Source organism: Mya arenaria, chromosome 12, assembly GCF_026914265.1.
Source record: "Mya arenaria isolate MELC-2E11 chromosome 12, ASM2691426v1".
Taxonomy (NCBI): Eukaryota; Metazoa; Mollusca; class Bivalvia; order Myida; family Myidae; genus Mya; species Mya arenaria.
Window position 1 is genome coordinate 22,568,463 of NC_069133.1, and position 25,685 is coordinate 22,594,147.

A 25,685-nucleotide genomic window follows, 5' to 3' on the forward strand; every position below is an offset into this window, starting at 1 on the left:
AATAAAATCGATTTATAATAATGATTGGATGGTTTTTCCCATGACAAACTGAGTATTACTATTAGCTATATATATGTTTAAAGCTGTATATATAGATGGTAAAAACACACTCTTTTTCACGTTTCAGGTTGAGTTTGTGCACAAACCAGGGTAGATCTACGTGTTCAATTATGACTCAAGTTATGACTTTTTGTTTCAAATTGTATTGAATCAATGCCTTAACATAATAGTCAAACAACCTTGTATTTAACTATGATACAAAATTAAATTGTATTTACATGTAAATCGCTTTTTTATTGCATAATCAAAACCCTGTGATTGTGCGTAAGTGCTAGTGCATGGTGGTGTGTAAGCTTATTTATACTCGCACACGGGCCTTGCTCATTCGGCGAGTGCTTCGTTAAGATTGTTAGTCATTATAGGTTTTTGGAGCATAGTGCACAGACAGAATGTAACCCTGGTTAGAGCTACCCTGGTTCTTTAATGTACACCGGTGTACAGTCACACATGCAGGACCCCCATTTAACTCCCTTACGGAAGACGATTAGTATTTTTATATTTTTAGTGATGCGTTGGGGAATCGAACCTACGACCCCTGGAGTGATAGTCAAGTGTGTTACCAATAGACCACGGATCCGCCACAATTAGTTGTTGTTGTTGAGTTTATAAAGGTCTGCCCGCGCCATATGGCTGCATTATGGCTTGATCCCGTCACATCCCCTAGTGTGACTGAAACATATTTTTGAGGCCAGAGAAGGAGTTTTATTTCCACCGATTTGTGGGATATTCGCCAAACGAGTAATTTTGATCCCCAAATACCGCGGGCCCTACGATGAATGACACCTAGAGTGGACCCACAGCTCTGACTATTGGATATGGTTTTCGCCATAATTATTCATTGCGTTATATATATTCTAACGTCGAATCCTGGAGCCTCCTTCATATCCCCATTCCCTTCCCCTCCCCACCCCTCTTCACATTTCGTTGGTATGCAGTGGTTCCAGGAACACATGCCATAAAAAAAAGAAATAAGAGATATGCTGTGCCGGTACATTTGGATACTGGCAATTAGGTATGGTTTGCACAAGGTTTTGGTGACAAATGTATTCCGTGATAAGCTCGTTTTTAAAAGCAAACACAACTTCAATCAACATCTGAATAGTCGCGTAAGCGAATTGTCTAGAGCTACGTTCTAAAGATCATTTGGTAGATTTGGATTTTAAGCATATCTGAACAGTGTTAATGTTGTAGAAAAATAAGATTTAGTTTCCATCGTTTACATGTATATAGAAACAGGGAGGTGGTCAAATGTACCTAGAGAAACCATTATTTGTAATGTCTGCCACAAACTCGAAGATGAATACCATTTGTTGATGGAATGTAATCTATACAATCATATAACAGATAAATATGTATATAAAGCAATATCACAAAATAAGACCAAATATGTATATTACACCGAATAGTTCAACTTCTCCAGTCTTGTAAGAAGCCGTAGCAGCAAACATACATTATTATGCTTTAGAAATAAGAAACACGCGTGCTAGTGTAAACAGAACCTAATTATAGTGACTTTTGTCACTATTTGTAAAGATATAATAATTTGAAAATACTTGACTTATTTTGATTTTTGACTTTGCGTTCATATAATTTATCAATTGTGAATATATTTTATATATTTATAAGGCATTTCGTGAAACCAAGGTAAAAAAACAACATAATTTACACATATAATCATAATAAAATTACATCTACGTAACGTTTATTTAGAATAAGATTGCCTACCGTAAATTAGTGCATGAGAAAAAAAGAATAATGCTATATATATATAATATATATATTTTTTTTTCTCAGAGCTCATATAATATAACTGAAACTGAAACCATAATAAACATCGAGCTCTAATTAAATCAAATATTTGTACTATTGTCATAGATTAAGATATTATTGCCTAACACAAATGCGTGATTGTATCGGTTATAAACTTTATTTGTACTTGTAAAGGACGATATTCCTCCAATCACAAAATAGCAAATTCAGCGACTGGCAAATTGTTATCAGCCCATTTGCCTTTTTTGTATGACTCACTGTCTGTGAATTATTAAAATAAACCGTTCTCCTAAAATACTTTTTAGTGGTCAACATAATATCTTGTCCAATGAGAAGGCAGTTTTTCGAAAGTTTTCCAATACATTTATTTAAGAAAATCAGCAGTCAGCCGTTATTGATTTTAATCAAGTGAAGCGGTAGATATAAACAATGACTTCCCTATAAGTGAATAGTTACACACTATTTTGTAGACTAGTAAAAAACTTAAAGGGTGTTAGTATGTGCCTACACCAAATGAATGGATATGCGACTGTGTCACATGAAACCATTTAGTAATGGTTAAAGATTGTTCGTATGAACTTACAAAAATAAATGCCGGTTTGATGCGTCAAACGTTTATTTATAGAATGTAAATATTATCAGTAGACTAACGGGAAAAGAACAGGAAGATATAAACATAAATAATTCACTTTAATGTGACAACTAACACAACTTCAGACCCCCCCCCCCCACACACACACCATCTAAAATGATTTATTATGTTTTTACCGCTTAATGCGGTTTATATAATTTATTATATCACTGGAAAATGAAGCAGAAATCTTTCATTTAAATTCCTAAATATGTATTATAACAAACACTCTCAAAGAGTATACACACTTGGATACTGGTGGTACAGTTTTCGACATCGGCTCTTAATGCCATCGTTTGTACGAGTAGGTGTGCATAGTACGAGCTCTGTCTTCTTCTCCGTCATTCCCAAGACTTTCAGAGTCACCATTGTACAAAGTTGCTCCTCACTACTGACCATACTCTCTCTCTCTCTCTCTCTCTCTCTCTCTCTCTCTCTCAGCAGTCACGCCCAAACCCTCACGTCTAATCATGGATCATACTGTTAATTTATTCTCTCTCTCTCTCTCTCTCTCTCTCTCTCTCTCTCTCTCTCTCTCTTTTTTAGTAAAATCTTCGACAGCGTCTACTCAATATTTTCTTTTATCAGCAAATGAATGACTATTTCTTCCAAACCAACAACGTGGTTTGTGTTTCTCCTAATGTGCTACAAATGGTGTACATAGCACTACCAATATGTTCCAATTTTCCTAATGTCTCTACCTAATTGACAATTCTGTGACACATGTACCTTCATTGAAACACGTTCACGCGAAAGAGCGTCTTACAACCAGTTTGTTTTAACAAAGTTACATCCCCCATCCCTCTCCCCGCAAGTCACGCCCAAACCCTCACGTCTAATCATGGATCCTACTGTTAATTTATTCTTCAATGAATAAAGTAACCAAAAAATCTTATGAACAAAATAACATTCGAGCGTCGTATACCCTATTGTTTTTTGATAATAAGCGCAATAAAGCATATGTGTTTTTGCTATTTATTCTATAAATGTTAATATAAAACATTAATTTTCTTCTATGAAATAGACATGAACGAACATAAAAGTTTGATAGAAATAAAACGCGCCAGTTATACAAACTTCCTGACGGTCTTAAAACAAAGCAATATTTTATTAAAACATAATAACTTATTTCTTGCTTTAATTGATATCTGACGTCTATCAGACAAACCTTTAAGACCTTTTTCGACATAACTTAAATAGTTAATTTAATTTTTATTTGGAAACGGCAATAAAAGTTCTACAGTCGTTCCTATGTCATTGTCGCGAAAAGAGTTGTCTGCGATTTCATGCTGGCGTGTCTTTTACTAATAACGCAACTGATCACTGTGACACTTGGTGCTTCATGGTACATACTATTGGTAAACCAATGGCTTATTCTGCCATTTCGAATTATTGCCGCGAAAATACGTAGAAAGGAAATTACGCCAAATGGCGGGGCGAAACAACAACAACACAACATGTGGTGGGGGCGAAACTACGAAACAGAAATCCGTCACAATTTTGCCCCGCCACATGATTTTTGCTCAAGACAAGTCGAAGCGCTTCATTTTCAGACATATGCATATATGTACCTTTTCCAGGCGAAACGTCCCACATTTAAATGAAGTGTAAAAAAAACACTTGAACATGGTTTTATAGAATTAAATGCATGTTTTTAGGGAAAGATTTTACCAACTCTAAAGGTAAGGCGAAAAAGGTTTTAATTGTATTTTTGCGCCGCCATTTGGCGTCTATGTACATTTTCAAGTCCGATATGTTAGTTTAAACATAATTTATTCAGTACAATATAAACAAGAAATCAATACACAATGTACGAATGTATAATATAAAATGATTCTGAGCGGATTGGAAGACAAGCATTTTGAATGCTTATAAAGTTCCTTTCCGTGTTGAAGTTTACATGTTCTAGATTTTAATGAAATTCGGTAATATAGCTGATAAGGATGTTGACTAGAATGTGTCGCAAATCTACAAAAGCATGCTTTGTAGCAGAAACGTAGTGAGTAATAGAAATAATAATTTTATGTGAGTGTGCATACTAAGTGAGTTGATACAGTATGCTTAACTTAAAATAAACGTCAAAAAGTAAGAAGGTAAGAAATGATGTCACACATATTGACCGGCCGTCCGTAATCAAGGGTGAGCCCGCACCGCGCTCTCAACACCATACGTCAAACCGTTTGGTTGCAGCAATAAAGTTCTGGACTCGTGTAAAGAGAAGCCTGTTTTCCTCCTGTGAAAGATGTTCGTTACCATACAGGAGGTTGTTAGTAGTAGTCGCACAGGGCAAGTCAGAAAAGTATAGAGGACGGATATCTTGATATCTCGGACACTGAATAAGGTAGTGAGTGGGAGGTTCAGTTGCACCGCAGATGCACAGAGGAGTTTAAGATAGATCACGGCGATGGAGCTCAAACTGCAGAGTACTACATCCAAGACGAAGGCGTGTATGATATATCTGCATTCTTCTAGTGCCGAACTTATAAAGATGTGCTGACCATGGTATTGTTCTGCTTTGTAGTTTTGTTTTGAATGCCGGAAGTGTTGGCGCCGAGCGCACACTAAAGAGGAGTGCGTTCCATTCCCTGATTGTAAGGGGCAAGAAGGAGGAACGGTAGGATTGTGTCCGAGTGTGTATTGTTGGAACGTCATTGGCAGAGCGGAGCAAGTAGACTTGGTTGTTGTGAACAGGAATGCGGGTGGATAAATATGATGGGCTGAGGTTGTTTTTCATTTTGTAAAAAAGTATGAGCCTATGATGGCGTCTTCTTTCAGCCATAGAAATCCAGTTAAGTTCCTTAAGTAGCCGATTTATGTTACATAATTTTGTGGCTCCTGTGATTATTCTGGCAGCCTCGTTTTGAACGGATTCGATGTCGTTCTTTAGGTTATTAGGACAATTGTCCCAGACCACGTCACTGTATTCAAGAAGCGGCCTGATGAAGGATATACATGTATACATGCGTTCGAGGCTTTGTCGAGATAAATGATATTTCAGAGATCTTAAGATACCAATTCGCTGCCAAGCTTTGTTTAATATAGACGATATGTGTGGCGCCCATTTAGCATCATTCGACAGGGTTAGACCAATATGCTTGTGAGTTTCGACTTCATTCACTGGAACTTGATCCATAACAATTTCGGGATGCGCTCGCCTGTTACGTTTGCGTGAAAACAACATCGATTCTGTTTTGGCAGGATTGAAAGTTAACAACCAGGACTTGGACCAAGTAATGCTTTTGGACAAGTCGTTATTAAGAACGGAACTGGCTTCAATGGGGTCATCAACGATGATGTACGAACTGGTGTCGCCAGCAAAAAGGCGAATATTGGCTTGAATGTCGAAGACAATGTCGTTTATGTAGACAAGAAAAAGGAGAGGATCAAGGATGGAACCTTGTGGCACGCCGGCGTTAGATATGTTCTTGTATTGTATAATATCAAAGAAGATTCTTAGCCAATTACTTTGCTACCAAATTATAAATGATTTATTGCAAATCATAAACAAGTACTGTTCTATTCCCTTTAAAGACATAGGGCAAGACATATTACGTCACAAAATATCGCTTTCTTTGTTAAATGCACTTTTTTTAATTACGAAATACAGTGTGGCAAATCATTAGGAGTGTTAAAACGAAAATACCAAAAGGTGAAACAGTTCAGAAAATGTTGATATTTGCTCAAAAATCGTCTTTGAAGACAACAATTTTCAATCACGTAAGTAAGGCTGTTGAAAATTAATTACGGCTGTGGTGTAGCGTGATTGGTTGATTGACATTATCACGTGATGTTATCAATGTAGCCTTAACAGGTCAACTTATCCATTGCTTGTGATTAAAGCTGCACTCTCACAGATTGAACGTTTTGACAACATTTTTATTTTTTGACCAGGAACAAGCCAGTTTTTGCGAAAATCCATGGTAACCAGTTATATAAGACTGCTGACAAAAAATTAGTTCGCAGATTTTAATATTTAAGTTAAAAAATGATGTTTTATGCATTTTTCTTAAACCGGTTTAAGCCATAAAACATTAATTTTCGAACGGAAATATGAAAATCTACGATCTGACTTTTTGTCAGCAATCTTATATCATTGGTTTGCAGATATTTAAGCAAAAAATTGCCCTTTCCAAGACAAAAAATATAAAAGTTGTAAAAATGGTGAATCTGTGAGAGTGCAGCTTTAAGACCCGGTTATCGTGAGGATAGGATAGCTCTTTTGTACTTTCTTCTTGACTTTACCGGTGTGGGTTCGAACCCCACTACATCCAATATATTTTTTTATGCTATAACTGTAGTTTTTTCTGCAATTTCGATGTCATAGAGTAAAATAATGATAAAATAAGTGTTTTCAGATGCATTACCGGGAAAACTATTTTTGGTCCTTAAACATGAGCGAGTCACTTTAATTAGTGTCCAAACAAAGTCCACTTTAAAATGATCGAACTACTAACAACAATAAAGGCCATCTTAGTTATTTGACAACAATAAAAACAGAATGCTTAGAATGATGGGACACGGGTGTAACCAAGCTTTTCAGTATTGACGCCGACGTTTAACTCCCATCAATGTCAATTAGTATTGTGTACGTTGGGACACCTAGCCGTGCAAAGTATGGCTACTTACAAAACATACAGTTGTCTAATGAAAAAGAAACTGTGTCTGTTGTCCATACAAGATGCCTATGTATATTTAGGTTTTCTACTTTTTGAGCCAATCGTTTGAAACATGAATGAACCGACGAAGAGAACGGATCTGATATGATAATGGTACGATGATCGATGTACATAGTGTACGGATTGGATAGCACGTTCTTAACGGAACTGACTAACAGGGATTTGTTTTCTTCAAGTTCTTAGATGGAAGTGGAATTTAAACACACGTAACCCTATTTTAGCTTGTTGAGTGAGTTGTTTTATTCATACATTCGCAACGCAAATTGCTCTACAACATTGGCCCGATCCTTATAACCTCTATTAGCATAATTTCGCAGCTGATTTATTTTCTTAAATTATATTAGAGTCTTTTCGTGCTTATCATTATTACAAAATCATTATTTTATTCGTAGGAAAATCATCGTCTGGCATAAAAGCTAACGAGCTTTTCTATAAACAAACGCCGTTATAGTACAACATACCATGGACGATAAGTTAGTTCCTTATTCCTTATTCATTATTCCTTTTTCGAATAAGGAATAGGGAACTGGTTCCTTATTCCTTATTCAAAATAAATAATTGTAGATATGCATAAAATCACTTTTTGTGATATTTTCATCACAATTAAATAACTTTGTGAATAAAATAATGCACGATAATTGAAAAAATCGAATAAGGAATAAGGAACTAGTTCCCTATTCCTTATTTAAACTCGAATAAGGAATAAAAACTTTTTAAGTAATACATTTTTTTTCCCAATATTAACTATGCAGAAGTGGTCTACATAAAAAGTTTACAGAAATGCATTGTCTATTCAAGAAGGTTTTAGTGCTTCAAGTGCTTTAAAAACGTTCCAAAATCCGAATAAGTAACAGAATTTACGAAAAAACCTCAATTTCAAAGTGCTTAATTTGCTAGTTTTTTGAAGAAATATCAAAAATTAATCTTTTTAAACAACTTGAATAAATGCATTTACTTATTTAAAGGGATGGAGAGTTTCAATTTCAAAGTAATTATTTATATTTACGGTATTTTGTACCGTACGATGTTTCATGTAATGACTCGGTGGAATATATAATATATCAACACCATATATTGAAATTTTACTGTAACAGTGTTTTAACTCGTTTAGTTGTCTTGTATTACTATATTTACAGGACGGTGATATATTATGTTTGTATTTATAATTTGTTCATGGTATACAGTTAATATGAATTAGAAAACAACAACAATAAAAAAACGGCTGATGTGAACGGGATTTTAACAATGTTGATAAACTAGTAGTACGTTAACACTTGCACTTGGCTACAGGGGATTATTGTACACTTCGTGCTTCGGTCTGAATAGAATCAACCATCGCAAAACTCATCGAACGTGACCAGGAATACGGTATAGTGGCCACGGAAACTGATTTCATTACCGTCATCACCGTATATTTATGCATGCATAAAGGTCAGGATCAGGTTAATATTGTCGGACAAAACATTACTAGAGTGTTTATAACCTAAAGCTGACTGGTCATTATTAACATTGTTATACACACGGTATAGCTTTCATTTGTTGAAATGTGTGTGCTTCTAATTACCCCCCCCCCCTCCCCGAAAACACACACACGCACACTCACCTCATCTCCATCTTGAATTGTCCACATTTGGACATGGTTTTGTCCATATTGGAGAAAAATGTCCATTAAATACACACAAAAAAATATTTACACTAAAATAACTTACATTTCCTGGAGAGAAACCAAGGAGGAGACGCAAGTTGCGCCCAGTCTGACGCAAAATCCTGGAACCGCCTCTGAATTGTCTACAACACCTTTTTTATAAGGCCAGGTCAAGTGTATGAGCTGTCACAAAAGCGACTGAGATATATAGTGGTGATTATTTTAATATACCTTTGCAAAATATTTAGTTTTGCGTACTGCGTACTCCGTACTGCGTATAGAAACTTCAGATTAAGCCAGTTCATAGATGTGCCTAAAATGCCTAAAATGGCACTAAATCTCGAGCACTAAAGCGGGTGGGTCGAAGTCTGATCTTGTCTGAGTACACTTACTTATTTTTCACTGGCGTCTCTCTCTCTCTCTCTCTCTCCCCCCATACCCCCCAAGAAAAAAAATAAAAATAAATAAATTAATATTTTTGTTTTTAAATAAATAGTTTAAGTTAATTTTTCATATCATAATTGTAGATAATGTATGCATACATTTCACAAAATGCACTATTTTAGTCTCAAAGTAGTCTTTTCTTCTTGTAGGCGCATCCTCACCCCCACCCTCAAGGTACGTCGCTAAGCTACGAAAATGCCCCCACTAACCTCAAGTCCTGGTGCCGGCCCTGCATTTATCGTATATTTCACACTAACTTCAAGAAATGAGCATCAGTGTCTATTTTGGCAATCATTTTATTTTTCACAAACGTATTTTACACGGATACAATATAAAAATGATACAAATATTAATATAAGAGAACAAATATATACATCGTTTCATATTATTGTTTTAGCCATATATTTCAAAGAACCGTTAACACGTGCGAATATTTTGATTGGAATTCAATTCAAACACAATGCATGTTCAGTCATTTAGGATGCACTATTGTTTCCTCGACCAAATGAATTCCCGCGACCTCGAGGAATGACACTTGGATTTTTAGATTCCCATTTGATCTCCAAAGTCTTCCGCCCCCATGCCTTACCATGGGGTGTATTCTTTGCCATAGCGAGTCCCTTGGGCATGTTCGGGTAGGACCACCATTTGGAGCGCCGGATGGACGTGTTCGAGTCTCCGCTGGGCTGAGCGGTGGCCGTTTGCTGGCTGGTTGACCCCTCAGACGTCGTAACTGAATCTGTAGTTGCTGACCCGGCCGTTGTAACAGTTGACTCTGATGATGTCTCTGTTGTCTGTTCAGTGGCAGATGGTGCTACCGTCGTGGACGACTCGCCTCCCGGTTGTGGAGTGCTCACGCTCGATGCTGATGATATGGATGATGTTGTTGCGGCCGTGGTAAGCGATGATTGTTTTGTTGTCGTCTGTGTGGTTGTATCCTGACCTGCCGTCGCTGTGACGGCTGCTGATTGCGTGGTACTTCCGTCCTGACTAGTTATAGGAGGAGGCGGTTGAGTGGTGGTAATTGTGGTTGCTGTCGGTGCAACCGCGTCCACTGACGATGGTGGGATTCCGCGGCGACTCCTATTGGCAAAAAATGCGAAACGTTGTTTTAACGTTAACCATCAAAATAATTTAAGCAACGTTTATAATATGTAATATGTAGTACGTTTAATAAATAGTCAACTAATCCGAAAATAAATTTTATCATTCAATAAACGACAATAACAACAACAGTATCCAGCATTCTGCTTTTTGTTGCAATAGAAGAATTGAAACGAATAAAACTGATACAAAATAATTGTTATGGAATATCATCATACCTCTGGAGTGTCTGATGACTGTCGCTTCGTACTAGAATTCCTGGAAAAAATACAATACATGTTATTCATGATATTAACACTCGCAGAAACTGAAGTCTGAATTAGGTGATACTGCGAAAAATGTAACGCCCCCTCCCCACCCATGTAATTCCATAATACGTTCATTACAACTTCTGCTATGTTGACCGTTTGGAGTCGATTAAATGAGATTTGTATATACTACTGTTAAGAGCCCTGTTGTTAACTCTTCAATATTTAAACGTATGAGAGAAAGCTTAATTTTGCAGAAAAACGTTAGAAACGCTTTTGAAAATTGACTGACTTTAAGGATAGATTTACGAAATAAGTTTAAAATTAGTATTTCTGGTGTTTGTTTATAAAACATGGCTGGTACTCATTGGCGCCACGGCACTTAGTTGTGCATTGATGTTCCAATGCGTCTTCCGTTGTAGTGCCGATGAGTGGAAAATGGACGTAATGGAGGATATGTTCTCTTTTTTCTTTTCAGAAATTTATACAAGTGAAATAAAAGAAAATGGGGCATGTTATTCCACATAGAATTGACTGTGTGTTGTGTAAAACGTAAAATATCTTAATAAAAATCAAAATCTGATCGTCTATAACTTGCATCTAGACAATCAGATTATTTTTATTATTCAGAACTTTTACATTTAACACACCGCATAGTTGATCATTTGTGTAACTACGCGCTCCGATTGTTTAATATTACTCGTTTATATATGGAAAGAAAAAATAATCAGAGACAATTCTCACCGTTTACCTCTATTTTCAATTCATTGGTATTTCAGCGGAAAACTCGTTGGGTTATTTTTAAGGCATATATTGTGTGTGGCTCCAATGATTGCCCGCCGTATAAAATAAGCTCAGGTTGAACAAATTAAAATGAAAATGTAACCAACAGTAAAGCTGTACACGAGTCCGTTTAAGATAGCAAAAAAAAACAAGTTTAATTTAACGTGCACATGAGGAGTAAATGATATAATGCATGATAATTTGAATATACATACCACAGTGGATATTTGCACAGAGTGAGATGCAAATCCCGAGAACAAAGGTAACGCGACAAATATCCATGGTTGCAAAAGGTATATTATTTTTTTCACTTTAGTATTTTACGCCTTTATGTATAACAAAGCTTAGCGTTAACGTGCGACTGAGTCGATTACGTCCGAAATGGTTTTGGTTGTGTCCAGCGTTAACGATTAATTTTATAAGCAAACAGCGAGACTCTTGACCCCTAGTCCAACGTCATTGTGATGTATAGCAGTAACTGTTGACTTATACATGTTTTTAATTAATAATGTACATGCTTACGTTAACGTTAATCACGTGGGGGTCATTAAAAGTGTTTACCAAATTATACGGTGTCGTCTAAAAGTCGGATCGTCGAAGCGGTTACCTTTTTAGTTTAAAGGAACTGTCTCTCATTTTCCGTCAGCTGTCTTTATATTATTACAACCCGAAACTACGGATGATAAAAATTTCGACAAATTCGGTTAAATTATTTTGAGATGTTTTGGGAAAACAGTATGCTGAGACTTCCTTTAACAGCAACCGGTGCAGCTCGGCAATTTCCCATCGAAAACAACCTTAGATATATGACGGTTCAAAAGTAAAGCATTGGCCGCCTTTGACGAAGACGCAAAAACGGTTTGTAATTATTACCCCATTGAATAATAAGTTTTGATAAATCTTCTCTCATATGTTAAACTTTATTAGTTTAAATATGATGTTTTTGTACTTTCATTTATGTTTCAGAATTATATGGCATTTACCTGTCTGTCTGTAAATATTTTGAATTTGATAATATTAGCTGCACATCGAAATAAATTCATGAAATGTTATGTTTCTGTTATGATTATATGTGGACATATTGTTGCGGAATTATGGTTGTTGAAAAGTATATCATCGTGTGATGAACAGTTCAAGGACACGTGATTTTGGGCATTCGGAACTCCTCGGCCATTTTTATCGAAAACAACCTCGGATGTATGCCGGACATCAGTTAAAGTAGTCCGTACTTTTTTAATTATATAATTAATTAAATGTAATGTTTTGGGTCTATATTTGTTGTTCTAAGTTTAAATTGATTGCCAGTGAAGTGTATTATTGCAAACATGATTAAGATTCCGAAAAGTTAAGTCATAAAGATGAACTGCTAAATAAAATTACTACGCGAACTACTTGCAGCGGACTTAAACGTACCGCTTTTTGAGTATGTAAACCGTCCAAATACATCCGAGGTTGTTTTCGATAAAACTGTTTTAGGAGTTCCGAATGATCGGGAGAGGCCACATACAATTATTTAGTGATCCATGGGCAGCTGTTTGAGTCTTCATCGCACATACATGCTGCAGTCGGAACACCTCGGTCATTATCAAACAAATATGACCTTGCAAATAATAAGGGCGGGCCCACATTGAACACGTGTTGTATGTGTTTTCAAACATTATGGGCCTATCTATTGTTTTAGGGAGGAGAAATAGTGTCATTATACCGGTCCTAAAAGCTTTTTCATGTATAAAACGATTGTTTACTTTATCAATGGGTCTATTTGGCGTAATGATAATTGAGTTAATCGCCGTCGGCCTCATAACATTTTTCAATAACGAGGTATATCCCAAAGCCTGCTGGAGATGGTCCAGTTGTTACGACTGAATCATGCGACAGAAAGTAACCGTCTCAAGAACTACGTGTTTTATGAATTTAAGTTATCAGTCTGTAATAGAGCAGCTTTAAACACTCTTAATATACCATGACCGGAAAGACGCTGACAGAAATAAATTGACCAACATATTATTATTGTTTTGGGCATTTACTTTTTGGTTTTCGGAACGCTTGTGTATAATTGTTATGAACTGTATGCATGTTAAAACAATAACAAGCATACGCAGCAAACATGAATAATCATTACTTATGTAAGACAAGCAAATGGGCAGGTTTTGTATCCATACAGCTAAATCCCCACTCACGGGCATGTCTTAATAATAAATTCACGGAAACGGGCAGGTTTTGTATATACATAGCTAAATCCCCACTCACGGGCATGTCTTAAAACTAAATTCACGGAAACGGGCAGGTTTTGTCTATACATAGCTAAATCCCCACGCACGGGCATGTCTTAAAACTAAATTCACGGAAACGGGCAGGTTTTGTCTCTATATAGCTAAATCCCCACTCACGGGCATGTCTTAAAACTAAATTCACGGAAACAGGCAGGTTTTGTCTAAATATAGCTAATTCCACACTCACGGGCATGTCTTTAAAAAACAACAACACGGAAAATAAATTCACGAAACGGACAGGTTTTGTTTTATTTTTAGTTTTAACACATACATATCTACACAGAAAACTGGATATAAAACTATTTTACATCTTAACACAGTGTGTGTATACCACGTGATAAATTGCGTCATAAATGCTACGTCGGAAGGCAATATTTTGATTTAATAAAATACTTTAAACAAAGATAACTTCACTATTTCTTCACCATTTTAAATTAAACATAGCGCAGTCTACTCCGCTTTCGGAGCCCTACCTTCGGTCTTTACCAGAATTTGATTGAGAGTTTAGTTTCTTAAAACACTTCGACAAACCTTTTCATAATATGGCCGTCTGACGTAGCACTGTCCAAACATTATTTTGGAAACATGTTTGTCGAAGTGTTTAAAGAAACTAATGACCTCATAAAATTTCGGATATAAAACAAATGCGGGGCTCTTTAAGCGGCATAGACTGCCCTTTGTTTCATTTCAAATGGTTTTGTAAATGAAAAGTTATGTTTGATTTAAGTCTTCATTTTAAGCAATTTTTTGCCTTCCGACGTAGCATATATGACGTAATTTATCACGTGGTATACACACACTGTAACATGCTGATTTAAAAGGACTCACACTAATTTAAACGACTCTCTTATAAGGAAAACAATTTGGACGCATTGCCACACTAATTTCACTTTGGCTAGTCGTTCATATTTTGTGATTCCGATATCCCAGACTTTCTTCATATTGATCTTGACCAAAGGCCGTTGCATGTTCGCCACCAATTGCCTGTCGTTAGTTTCCCCCATAATGCCCTTCGTTTCGCAAGCCCTGGAGACAAACACCAACGATCAATGAAGTTAGATGTTGTTGTAGTTGTTGGTGTCGTTGTGGATATCGTGGTAGTTGTTGGTGAGGTTGTAGATAATTTTTTAGGGGTCGTGGATGTTCCTCGGAAGCCTCCATCCTCATTTATCCAGCGGCCTTGCAACGACATCCGCCGCCTGCAAAAAGCACGTGGACAAACGCTATGATGAATCAATTGGATTCTCTGTCGGTGTGTGTGTATACCACGTGATACATTTCGTCATAAATGATACGTCGGAAGGCAACATTTTGCTTCGAATTAAAACTTTAAACAAAGATAACTTCACTATATCTTCGCCATTTTAAATAAAACATAGCGCAATCTACGCCACTTACGGAGCCCTGCCTTCGGTCTTTTACTAGAGTTTGATTGAGAGTTTAGTTTCCTAAAAAACTTCGACAAACCTTTTCACAATACGGCAGTCTGACGGAGCACTGTCAGAACATTATTTTGGAAACAGGTTTGTCGAAGTGTTTCACCTTAACAACCTCCGGTAACAAAACTAAAGCAGGGCTCTTTAATCGGCATAGACTGCCCTTTGTTTCATTTAAAATGATGTAGTAAAACGAAAGTTATCATTGTTTTAAGTCTTCATTTTAAGCAAAATGTTGCCTTCCGACGTAGCATATATGACGTAATTGATCACGTGGTATACACACACAGTCTGTCACCGAAAGTTATTCATGGGATAAAAAGAAACATTCAGCAGTACTACTGTGCAAAATTCATAGTGTCAAGTAAATGTTTAAAATGAGAGGCATAAATCTACCTTTTTAATCAATTCATTGTGAAAATATTATGTTCCTACCATTGTTTCTCTTTCATCAAAGCATCTTTCATCCGGGCCAAGTTTCGCTCATACTGATTTTCGCTCTCCGAGTCAACCATAACCGCCTCACTGTCCGCCAATCCGGGAGTCAAACCACCTGCCTCCACATTATCAGTCTCCGGGCGCTGGCGTTTATGGTACTGCCGAGCAATGATCTCGGTGAGTCGTTCAAGAGAGTCGGTGTGTCCTATATTACAAGGAATCATGTTACGGATAATAGAACAAGAAACATTAACATCAATAAAAGCACCACCAGCAACAGCAGCAGTAACGATGTTTTTTTTACGACGAAGGTATTTGAACAGTTACTTCGGCGAGGGTTAGTAATTTCATGCAAAATAAAGTTTTCGATCTTTTTGATTATTTTTTTTTATCAAAAAACAACAAAATAAAGTCGATTGTTGACTTACCTGTTGAATAACTGTTAGTAAGGCTACATATTGTCACCATGCACATGAACAATAACCGTCTCATGATAACTTTTGTATATGTTACAGTATCCAAAGAAGCACGATGTTGTTTTTAACGAAATCCTATCGAGTATAATCATTCGATTCGTTTTTGTTATTTTTCATATCCGGTTTTGACCTCAATCACGATAAAATCATTTGCACGACTTCTTTATAGTTTTCTATTATTTGATTTTCATCAACTGTGAAGGGGGATTCGCACCATTTAACCCTAACGTGAGAACATCTTGTATTTCAATGGAAAACTTACTTGTTTTGCATGGGTAAACAAATAATATTGAATATTTTGAGTTGGATTTATTATACCGTCTAAAATTTATGGATCGCAATCTAACTGAAAAAAAGAGCTTTGCAGACAAAAGTATAAAACATCGGTTGTGATACATGTATGATAGTATGATTTCGTATGTTTTTTTCCTATGTAGCTCTAAATAAAAGTGTTTTTCCAAGTATACCTATGTGTCCTTTACTTCAAATTTTCCCTCTCGTATACATGCCGGTGCAAAATCAAAGGATTGGCCGCCTTTGACGAAGACGCAAAAAGGGTTTGTTAGTACCCCATGGCATATTAAGTTTTGATAAATCTTTTTTTCATGATAAACTTTATTAGCTTAAATATTTTTTTTATATTTTAATTTATGTTTCAGATTTATATGGCATTTACCTGTTTGTCCGTAAATTTGTATTTGATAGTATTAGCTGCACATCGAGATAATTCATGAAATTTTATGTTTCTGTTATGATAATATGTGGAAATATTGTCGCGGAATCATGGTATAGTATATCATAGTGTGATGAACAGTTCAAGGTCAACTATACACACGTGAGTTTGGGCATTCGGAGCTCCTCGGCCATTTTTATCGAAAACAACCTCGGATGTATGCCGGTACATCAGTTGAAGTAGTTCGTAAATTTTTAATTATATCATTAATTAAATGTAGTGTTTTGGAGCTGTATTAGTTTATCTAAGTTTAAATTGATTGCCAGTGAAGTGTATTTTTGCAAACATAATTAAGATTCCCAAGAGTTCAGTCATTAAGTTTAACTGCTGAATTAAATTACTATGCGATCTACTTGCAGCGGACTTAAACATACCGATTTCTGAGTATGTAAACTGTCCATATACATCCGAGGTTGTTTTCGATAAAACGGCCGAGGAGTTTTGAATGCCCAGGAGAGGCCACATACAACTATTTAATGTGATACAGGGGCAGCTGTTTGAGTCTTCATCACAAACTCATGCTGCAATCGGAAATCCTCGGTCATTATCAAACAAATATGACCTTGCAAATTATAAGGGCTTTAAAAAGTCCACCATGGCGGGTCCCATATTGAACACGTGTTGTATGTGTTCTCAAAGTTATGGGGCATATCTAATGTTTTAGGGAGGAGAAGTAATGCCATTATACCGGTGCTGAAAGCTTGTTCATGTATTCAACGTTTGGTAACTTTATCAATGGGTCTATTTAACGTAATGATAATTTAGTAAATCGCCGGCGGCCCCATAACTTTTCGCATTTACGTGGTCTATCCCGAAGCCTGCTGGAGATGGTCGAGTTGTTACGACTGAATCATGCGGTAGAAAGTCACCGTCTTACCAACTACATGTTTTAAAGTTATAAACCTGTAAGAGAGCAGCTTTAAATACTCTTAATATAATTAATTACCAGAAATACGTTGACAGAAATTAATTGACCAATATATTATTGTTGTTTTGGGCATTTATTTTTCGGTTTTCGGAACGCTTGTGTATAATTTATAATTAATTATTGTAAACTGTATGCATGTTAAAACATTAACATGCATATGCAGCTAACATAAATAATCATTACTAATGTAGACAAACAAATGGGCAGATTTTGTCTATATATAGCTAAATTCCCACTCACGCACATGTATTAAAAATAAAACCACGGAACGGGCAGGTTTTGTCTATATACAGCTAAATCCCCACTCACGAGCATGTCTTAAAAATAAAACCACGGAAACGGGCATGTTCTGTTTCTATATAGCTCAATCCTCACTCACGGGCATGTCTTAAAAAATAAAGCAACGGAAACGGGCAGATTTCGTCTATTATATAATATAACGAAATCCCCACTCACGGGCATGTCTTAAAAATAAAACCACGGAAACGAGCAGATTTCGTCTATTATATTATAGCTCAATCCCCACTCACGGGCATGTCTTAAAAATTAAACCACGGAAACGAGCAGATTTCGTCTATTATATAATATAGCTCAATCCTCACTCTCGGGCATGTCTTAAAAATTAAACCACGGAAACGAGCAGATTTCGTCTATTATATAATATAGCTCAATCCTCACTCTCGGGCATGTCTTAAAAATAAAACCACGGAAACGGGCAGGTTTCGTCTATTATATCATATAGCTCAATCCTCACTCACGGGCATGTCTTAAAAATAAAACCACGGAAACGGGCAGGTTTCGTCTATTTTATAATATAGCTCAATCCTCACTCACGGGCATGTCTTAAAAATAAAACCACGGAGACGAGCAGGTTATGTATCTATATAGCTTACATCTCACTTACGGGCATATCTTAAAAAAACCCACGGAAACGAGCAGGTCTTGTCTATATATTTAATGCTTACACCTCACTCTCGGGCATTTCTTTAAACTAAATTCACGGAAACGAGCAGGTTTTGTTTATATATAGCTTACACCCCACTCACGGGCATGTCTTTTAAATAAATTCACGGAAACGGACACTGGTTTTGTTCTTTTTACAGTTTAAACACACGTACACGCACACACACACGCACACGCACACGCACACACACGCACACACGCACGCACGCACACACGCGCGCTCACTCACTCACTCGCTCACTCACTCACCTCATCTCCCTCTTGAATTGTCCAATCGGACATTTGGACATGTTTTTGTCCATAACGATGAAACGATGAAAAATATCCATTAAATACACAAAAAGCATCATATTTACACTAAAATAACTCACATTTCCAAACAAGAAACCGTGGCAAGGAGGAGACGCACGTCTAAGTTGCGCCCACTCTTACGCAAAATCCTGGAACCGCCTCTGAATTGTCTACGGCACCATTTTTTATAAGGCCGGGTCAAGTGTATGAGCTGTCAGAAAAGCGAATGAGATATATAGTGGTGATTATTTTAATATATAAGTTATAAACTATACCGAATAACAAACCTTTGCAAAATATTCAGTTTTGCGTACTGCGTACTCCGTACTGCGCAAGAAACTTCACATTAAGCCAGCTCATAGATGTGCCTAAATGCCTAAAATGGCACTAAATCTCGAGCACTAAAGCGGGTGGGTCGAAGCCTTATCTTGTCTGAGTACACTTACTCATTTTTCACTGGCGTCTCCTTTTCATATCAAAATTATAGATAATTTATGCATACATTTCACAAAATGCACTATTTTAGTCGCAAAGTAGTCTTTTCTTCTTGTGAGTGCATCCCCACCCCCACCCTCAAGGTACGTCGGTACACTGCGAAAATGCCCCCTCTAACCTCAAGTCCTGGTCCCGGCCCTGCATTTATCGTATATTTCACACTAACTTCAAGAAATGAGCATCAGTGTCCATTTTGGCAATTATTTTATTTTTCACAAACGTATTTTACACGGATACAATATAAAAATGATACAAATATTAATATAAAAGAACAAATATATACAATTGTTTAATATTATTGTTTTGGCCATATATTTCAAAGAACCGTTTAGCACGTGCGAATATTTTGATTGGAATTCAATTCAAACACGATGTATGTGCAGTCATTTAGGATGCACCATTGTTTCCTCGACCAACTAAATTCCCGCGACCTCGAGGAATGACACTTGAATTTTTAGATCCCCATTTGATCTCGAAAGCCTTCCGCCCCCATGCCTTACCATGGGGTGTATTCTTGGCCATAGCGAGTCCCTTGGGCATGTCCGGGTAGGACCACCATTTGGAGCGCCGGATGGACGTGTTCGAGTCTCCGCTGGGCTGAGCGGTGGCCGTTTGCTGGCTGGTTGACCCCTCAGACGTCGTAACTGAATCTGTAATTGCTGACCCGGCCGTTGTAACAGTTGACTCTGATGATGTCTCTGTTGTCTGTTCAGTGGCAGATGGTGCTACCGTCGTGGACGACTCGCCTCCCGGTTGTGGAGTGCTCACGCTCGATGCTGATGATACGGATGATGTTGTTGCGGCCGTGGTAAGCGATGCCGTTGATTGTTTTGTTGTCGTCTGCGTGGTTGTGCCCTGACCTGCCGTCGCTGTGACGGCTGCTGATTGTGTGGTACTTCCGTCCTGACTAGTTATAGGAGGAGGCGGTTGAGTGGTGGTAATTGTGGTTGCTGTCGGCGCAACCGCGTCCACTGACGATGGTGGGATTCCGCGGCGACTCCTATTGGCAAAAAATGCGAAACGTTGTTTTAACGTTAACCATCAAAATAATTTAAGCAACGTTTATAATATGTAATATGTAGTACGTTTTATAAATAGTCAACTTATATCCGAAAATAAATTTTATCATTCAATAAACGACAATAACAACAACAGTATCCAGCATTCTGCTTTTTGTTGCAATAGAAGAATTGAAACGAATAAAACTGATACAAAATAATTGTTATGGAATATCATCATACCTCTGGAGTGTCTGATGACTGTCGCTTCGTACTAGAATTCCTGGAAAAATACAATACATGTTATTCATGATATAAACACTCGCAGAAACTGAAGTCTGAATTAGGTGATACTGCGAAAAATGTAACGCCCCCTCCCCACCCATGTAACCTCCATAATACGTTCATTACAACTTGTGCTATGTTGACCGTTTTGAGTCGATTAAATGAGATTTGTATATACTACTGTTAAGAGCCCTGTTGTTAACTCTTCAATATTCAAACGTATGAGAGAAAGCTTAATTTTGCAGAAAAACGTTAGTAACGCTTTTGAAAATTGACTGACTTTAAGGTTAGATTTACGAAATAAGTTTAAAATTAATATTTCTGGTGTTTGTTTATAAAACATGGCTGGTACTCATTGGCTCCACGGCACTTAGTTGTGCATTGATGTTCCAATGCGTCTTCCGTTGTAGTGCCAATGAGTGGAAAATGGACGTAATGGAGGATATGGTCTCTTTTTTTCTTTTCAGAAATTTATACAAGTGAAATAAAAGAAAATGGGGCATGTAATTCCACATAGAATTGACTGTGTGTTGTGTAAAACGTAAAAATATCTTAATAAAAATCAAAATCTGATCGTCTATAACTTGCATCTAGACAATCAGATTATTTTTATTATTCAGAACTTCTACATTTAACACACCGCATAGTTGATCATATGTGGAACTACGCGCTCCGATTGTTTAATATTACTCGTTTAAATATATGGAAAGAAAAAATAATCAGAGACAATTCTCACCGTTTACGTCTATTTTCAATTCATTGGTATTTCAGCGGAAAACGCGTTGGGTTATTTTTAACGCATGCATTGTGTGTGGCTCCAATGATTGCCCGCCGTATAAAATAAGCTCAGGTTGAACAAATTAAAATGAAAATGTAACCAACAGTAAAGCTGTACACGAGTCCGTTTAAGATAGCAAAAAGAACAAGTTTAATTTAACGTGCACATGAGGAGTAAATAATAGAATGCATGATAATTTGAATATACATACCACAGTGGATATTTGCACAGATTGAGATGCAAATCACGAGAACAAAGGTAACCCTACAAATATCCATGGTTGCAAAAGGTATATTATTTTTTTTCACTTTAGTATTTTACGCCTTTATGTATAACAAAGCTTAGCGTTAACGTGCGACTGAGTCGATTACGTCCGAAATGTGTTTGGTTGTGTCCAGCGTTAACGATTAATTTTATAAGCAAACAGCGAGACTCTTGACCCCTGGTCCAACGTCATTGTGATGTCAAGCGGTAACTGTTGACTTATACATGCTTTTAATTAATAATGTACATGCTTACGTTAACGTTAATCACGTGGGGGTCATTAAAAGTGTTTACCAAATTATACGGTGTCGTCTAAAAGTCGGATCGTCGAAGCGGTTACCTTTTTAGTTTAAAGGAACTGTCTCTCATTTTCCGTCAGCTGTCTTTATATTATTACAACCCGAAACTACGGATGATAAAATTTTCGACAAATTCGGTTAAATTATTTTGAGATGTTTTGGGAAAACAGTATGCTGAAACTTCCTTTAACAGCAACTGGTGCAGCTCGGCAATTTCCCATCGAAAACAACCTTAGATATATGACGGTTCAAAAGTAAAGCATTGACCGCTTTTGATGAAGACGCAAAAAGGGTTTGTAATTATTACCCCATTGACTATTAAGTTTTGATAAATCTTCTCTCATTTGTTAAACTTTATTAGTTTAAATATGATGTTTTTGTACTTTTATTTATGTTTCAGAATTATATGGCATTTACCTGTCTGTCTGTAAATATTTTGAATTTGATAATATTAGCTGCACATCGAAATAAATTTATGAAATGTTATGTTTCTGTTATGATTATATGTGGACATATTGTCGCGGAATCATGGTTGTTGAAAAGTATATCATCGTGTGATGAACAGTTCAAGGGCACGTGATTTTGGGCATTCGGAACTCCTCGGCCATTTTTATCGAAAACAACCTCGGATGTATGCCGGACAGTTAAAGTAGTCCGTACTTTTTTAATTATATAATTAATTAAATGTAATGTTTTGGGTCTATATTTGTTGATCTAAGTTAAGACGGGAATGTCTTAAGAATAAATTCACGGAAACGTGCAGGTTTTGTCTAATCATAGCTAAATCCCCACTCACGGACATGTCTTAAAACTAAATTCACGGAAACGGGCAGGTTTTTGTCTATACATAGCTAAATCCCCACTCACGGGCATGTCTTAAAACTAAATTCACGGAAACGGGCAGGTTTTGTCTCTATATAGCTAAATCCCCACTCACGGGCATGTCTTAAAACTAAATTCACGGAAACGGGCAGGTTTTGTCTAAATATAGCTAATTCCACACTCACGGGCATGTCTTTAAAAAACAACAACACGGAAACGGGCAGGTTTTGTCTATATATAGCTAAATCCCCACTCACGAGCTTGTCTTGAAAATAAATTCACGAAACGGACAGGTTTTGTTTTATTTTTATTTTTAACACATACATATCTACATAGAAAACTGGATATAAAACTATTTTACATCTTAACACAGTGTGTGTATACCACGTGATAAATTGCGTCATAAATGCTAGGTCAGAAGGCAATATTTTGATTTGATAAAATACTTTAAACAAAGATAACTTCACTATTTCTTCACCACTTTAAATGAAACATAGCGCAGTCTAATCCGCTTTCGAAGCCCTGCCTTCGGTCTTTACCAGAATTTGATTGAGAGTTTAGTTTCTTAAAACACTTCGACAAACCTTTTCATAATATGGCCGTCTGACGTAGCACTGTCCAAACATTATTTTGGAAACATGTTTGTCGAAGTGTTTAAAGAAACTAATGACCTCATAAAATTTCGGATATAAAACAAATGCGGGGCTCTTTAAGCGGCATAGACTGCCCTTTGTTTCATTTCAAATGGTTTTGTAAATGAAAAGTTATGTTTGATTTAAGTCTTCATTTTAAGCAATTTTTTGCCTTCCGACGTAGCATATATGACGTAATTTATCACGTGGTATACACACACTGTAACATGCTGATTTAAAAGGTTCACTAAAAGACTCACACTAATTTAAACGACTTTCTTATAAGGAAAACAATATGGACGCATTGCCACACTAATTTAACTTTGGCTAATCGTTCATATTTTGTAATTTCGATATCCCAGACTTTCTTCATATTGATCTTGACCAAAGGCCGTTGCATGTTCGCCACCAATTGCCTTTCGTTAGTTTCCCCCATAATGCCCTTCGTTTCGCAAGCCCTGGAGACAAACACCAACGATCAATGAAGTTAGATGTTGTTGTAGTTGTTGTTGGTGTCGTTGTGGATATCGTGGTAGTTGTTGGTGAGGTTGTAGATAATTTTTTAGGGGTCGTGGATGTTCCTCGGAAGCCTCCATCCTCATTTATCCAGCGGCCTTGCAACGACATCCGCCGCCTGCAAAAAGCACGTGGACAAACGCTATGATGAATCAATTGGATTCTCTGTCGGTGTGTGTGTGAATACCACGAGATACATTTCGTCATAAATGATACGTCGGAAGGCAACATTTTGCTTCGAATTAAAACTTTAAACAAAGATAACTTCACTATATCTTCGCCATTTTAAATAAAACATAGCGCAATCTACGCCACTAACGGAGCCCTGCCTTCGGTCTTTTACTAGAGTTTGATTGAGAGTTTAGTTTCCTAAAAACTTCGACAAACCTTTTCACAATACGGCAGTCTGACGGAGCACTGTCAGAACATTATTTTGGAAACAGGTTTGTCGAAGTGTTTCACCTTAACAAACTCCGGTAACAAAACTAAGGCAGGGCTCTTTAATCGGCATAGACTGCCCTTTGTTTCATTTAAAATGATGTTGTAAAACGAAAGTTATCATTGTTTTAAGTCTTCATTTTAACCAAAATGTTGCCTTCCGACGTAGCATATATGACGTAATTGATCACGTGGTATACACACACTGTCTGTCACCGAAAGTTACTCATGGGAAAAAAAGAAACATTCAGCAGTACTACTGTGCAAAATTCATAGTGTCAAGTAAATGTTTAAAATGAGAGGCATAAATCTACCTTTTTAATCTATTCATTGTGAATATATTATGTTCCTACCATTGTTTCTCTTTCATCAAAGCATCTTTCATCCGGGCCAAGTTTCGCTCATACTGATTATCGCTCTCCGAGTCAACCATAACCGCCTCACTGTCCGCCAATCCGGGAGTCAAACCACCTGCCTCCACATTATCAGTCTCCGGGCGCTGGCGTTTATGGTACTGCCGAGCAATGATCTCGGTGAGTCGTTCAAGAGAGTCGGTGTGTCCTATATTACAAGGAATCATGTTACGGATAATAGAACAAGAAACATTAACATCAATAAAAGCACCACCAGCAACAGCAGCAGTAACGATGTTGTTTTTTTACGACGAAGGTATTTGAACAGTTACTTCGGCGTAATTTCATGCAAAATAAAGTTTTCGATCTTTTTGATTATTTTTTTTTATCAAAAAACAACAAAATAAAGTCGATTGTTGACTTACCTGTTGAATAACTGTTAGTAAGGCTACATATTGTCACCATGCACATGAACAATAACCGTCTCATGATAACTTTTGTATATGTTACAGTATCCAAAGAAGCACGATGTTGTTTTTAACGAAATCCTATCGAGTATAATCATGCGATTCGTTTTTGTTATTTTTCATATCCGGTTTTGACCTCAATCACGATAAAATCATTTGCACGACTTCTTTATAGTTTTCTATAATTTGATTTTCATCAACTGTGAAGGGGGATTCGCACCATTTAACCCAAACGCGATTACATCTTATATTTCAATGGAAAACGTTTTTGCATGAGTAAACAAATAATATTGAATAATTTGAGTTGGATTTATTATACCGTCTAAAATTTATGGATCGCAATCTAACTGAAAAAAGAGCTTTGCAGACAAATGTATAAAACATCGGTTGTAATACATGTATGATAGTATGATTTCGTATGTTTTTTTTCCTATGTAGC

General features: G+C 36.8%; 2 protein-coding genes across 2 annotated transcripts; both read right to left on the minus strand.

The window, feature by feature from the left end:
* Positions 1 to 14,116: 14,116 nt before the first annotated feature.
* LOC128210962 (uncharacterized) lies at positions 14,117 to 16,125 on the minus strand. The gene is made up of 3 exons (XM_052915314.1): positions 15,937 to 16,125; positions 15,506 to 15,713; positions 14,117 to 14,833 (listed from the first exon to the last, which is right to left on the minus strand). Exons 1-3 carry the CDS (start codon positions 15,998 to 16,000, stop codon positions 14,572 to 14,574), a joined length of 534 nt encoding a protein of 177 aa, XP_052771274.1. The 5' UTR covers positions 16,001 to 16,125; the 3' UTR covers positions 14,117 to 14,571.
* A 7,053-nt stretch (positions 16,126 to 23,178) lies between these two features.
* LOC128210318 (uncharacterized) lies at positions 23,179 to 25,385 on the minus strand. The gene is made up of 3 exons (XM_052914585.1): positions 25,205 to 25,385; positions 24,780 to 24,987; positions 23,179 to 24,106 (listed from the first exon to the last, which is right to left on the minus strand). Exons 1-3 carry the CDS (start codon positions 25,266 to 25,268, stop codon positions 23,842 to 23,844), a joined length of 537 nt encoding a protein of 178 aa, XP_052770545.1. The 5' UTR covers positions 25,269 to 25,385; the 3' UTR covers positions 23,179 to 23,841.
* Positions 25,386 to 25,685: the final 300 nt, after the last annotated feature.

Coding starts and splice junctions, on each gene's coding strand:
- LOC128210318 (XM_052914585.1), bottom strand. CDS start 25,268: ATGAGACGGTTATTGTTCATGTGCATGGTGACAATATGTAGCCTTACT. Junction 24,988..25,204: donor TACTAACAGTTATTCAACAG/GTAAGTCAACAA, acceptor CTTGTAATATAG/GACACACCGACTCTCTTGAA. Junction 24,107..24,779: donor TTGATGAAAGAGAAACAATG/GTAGGAACATAA, acceptor TGCTTTTTGCAG/GCGGCGGATGTCGTTGCAAG.
- LOC128210962 (XM_052915314.1), bottom strand. CDS start 16,000: ATGAGACGGTTATTGTTCATGTGCATGGTGACAATATGTAGCCTTACT. Junction 15,714..15,936: donor TACTAACAGTTATTCAACAG/GTAAGTCAACAA, acceptor CTTGTAATATAG/GACACACCGACTCTCTTGAA. Junction 14,834..15,505: donor TTGATGAAAGAGAAACAATG/GTAGGAACATAA, acceptor TGCTTTTTGCAG/GCGGCGGATGTCGTTGCAAG.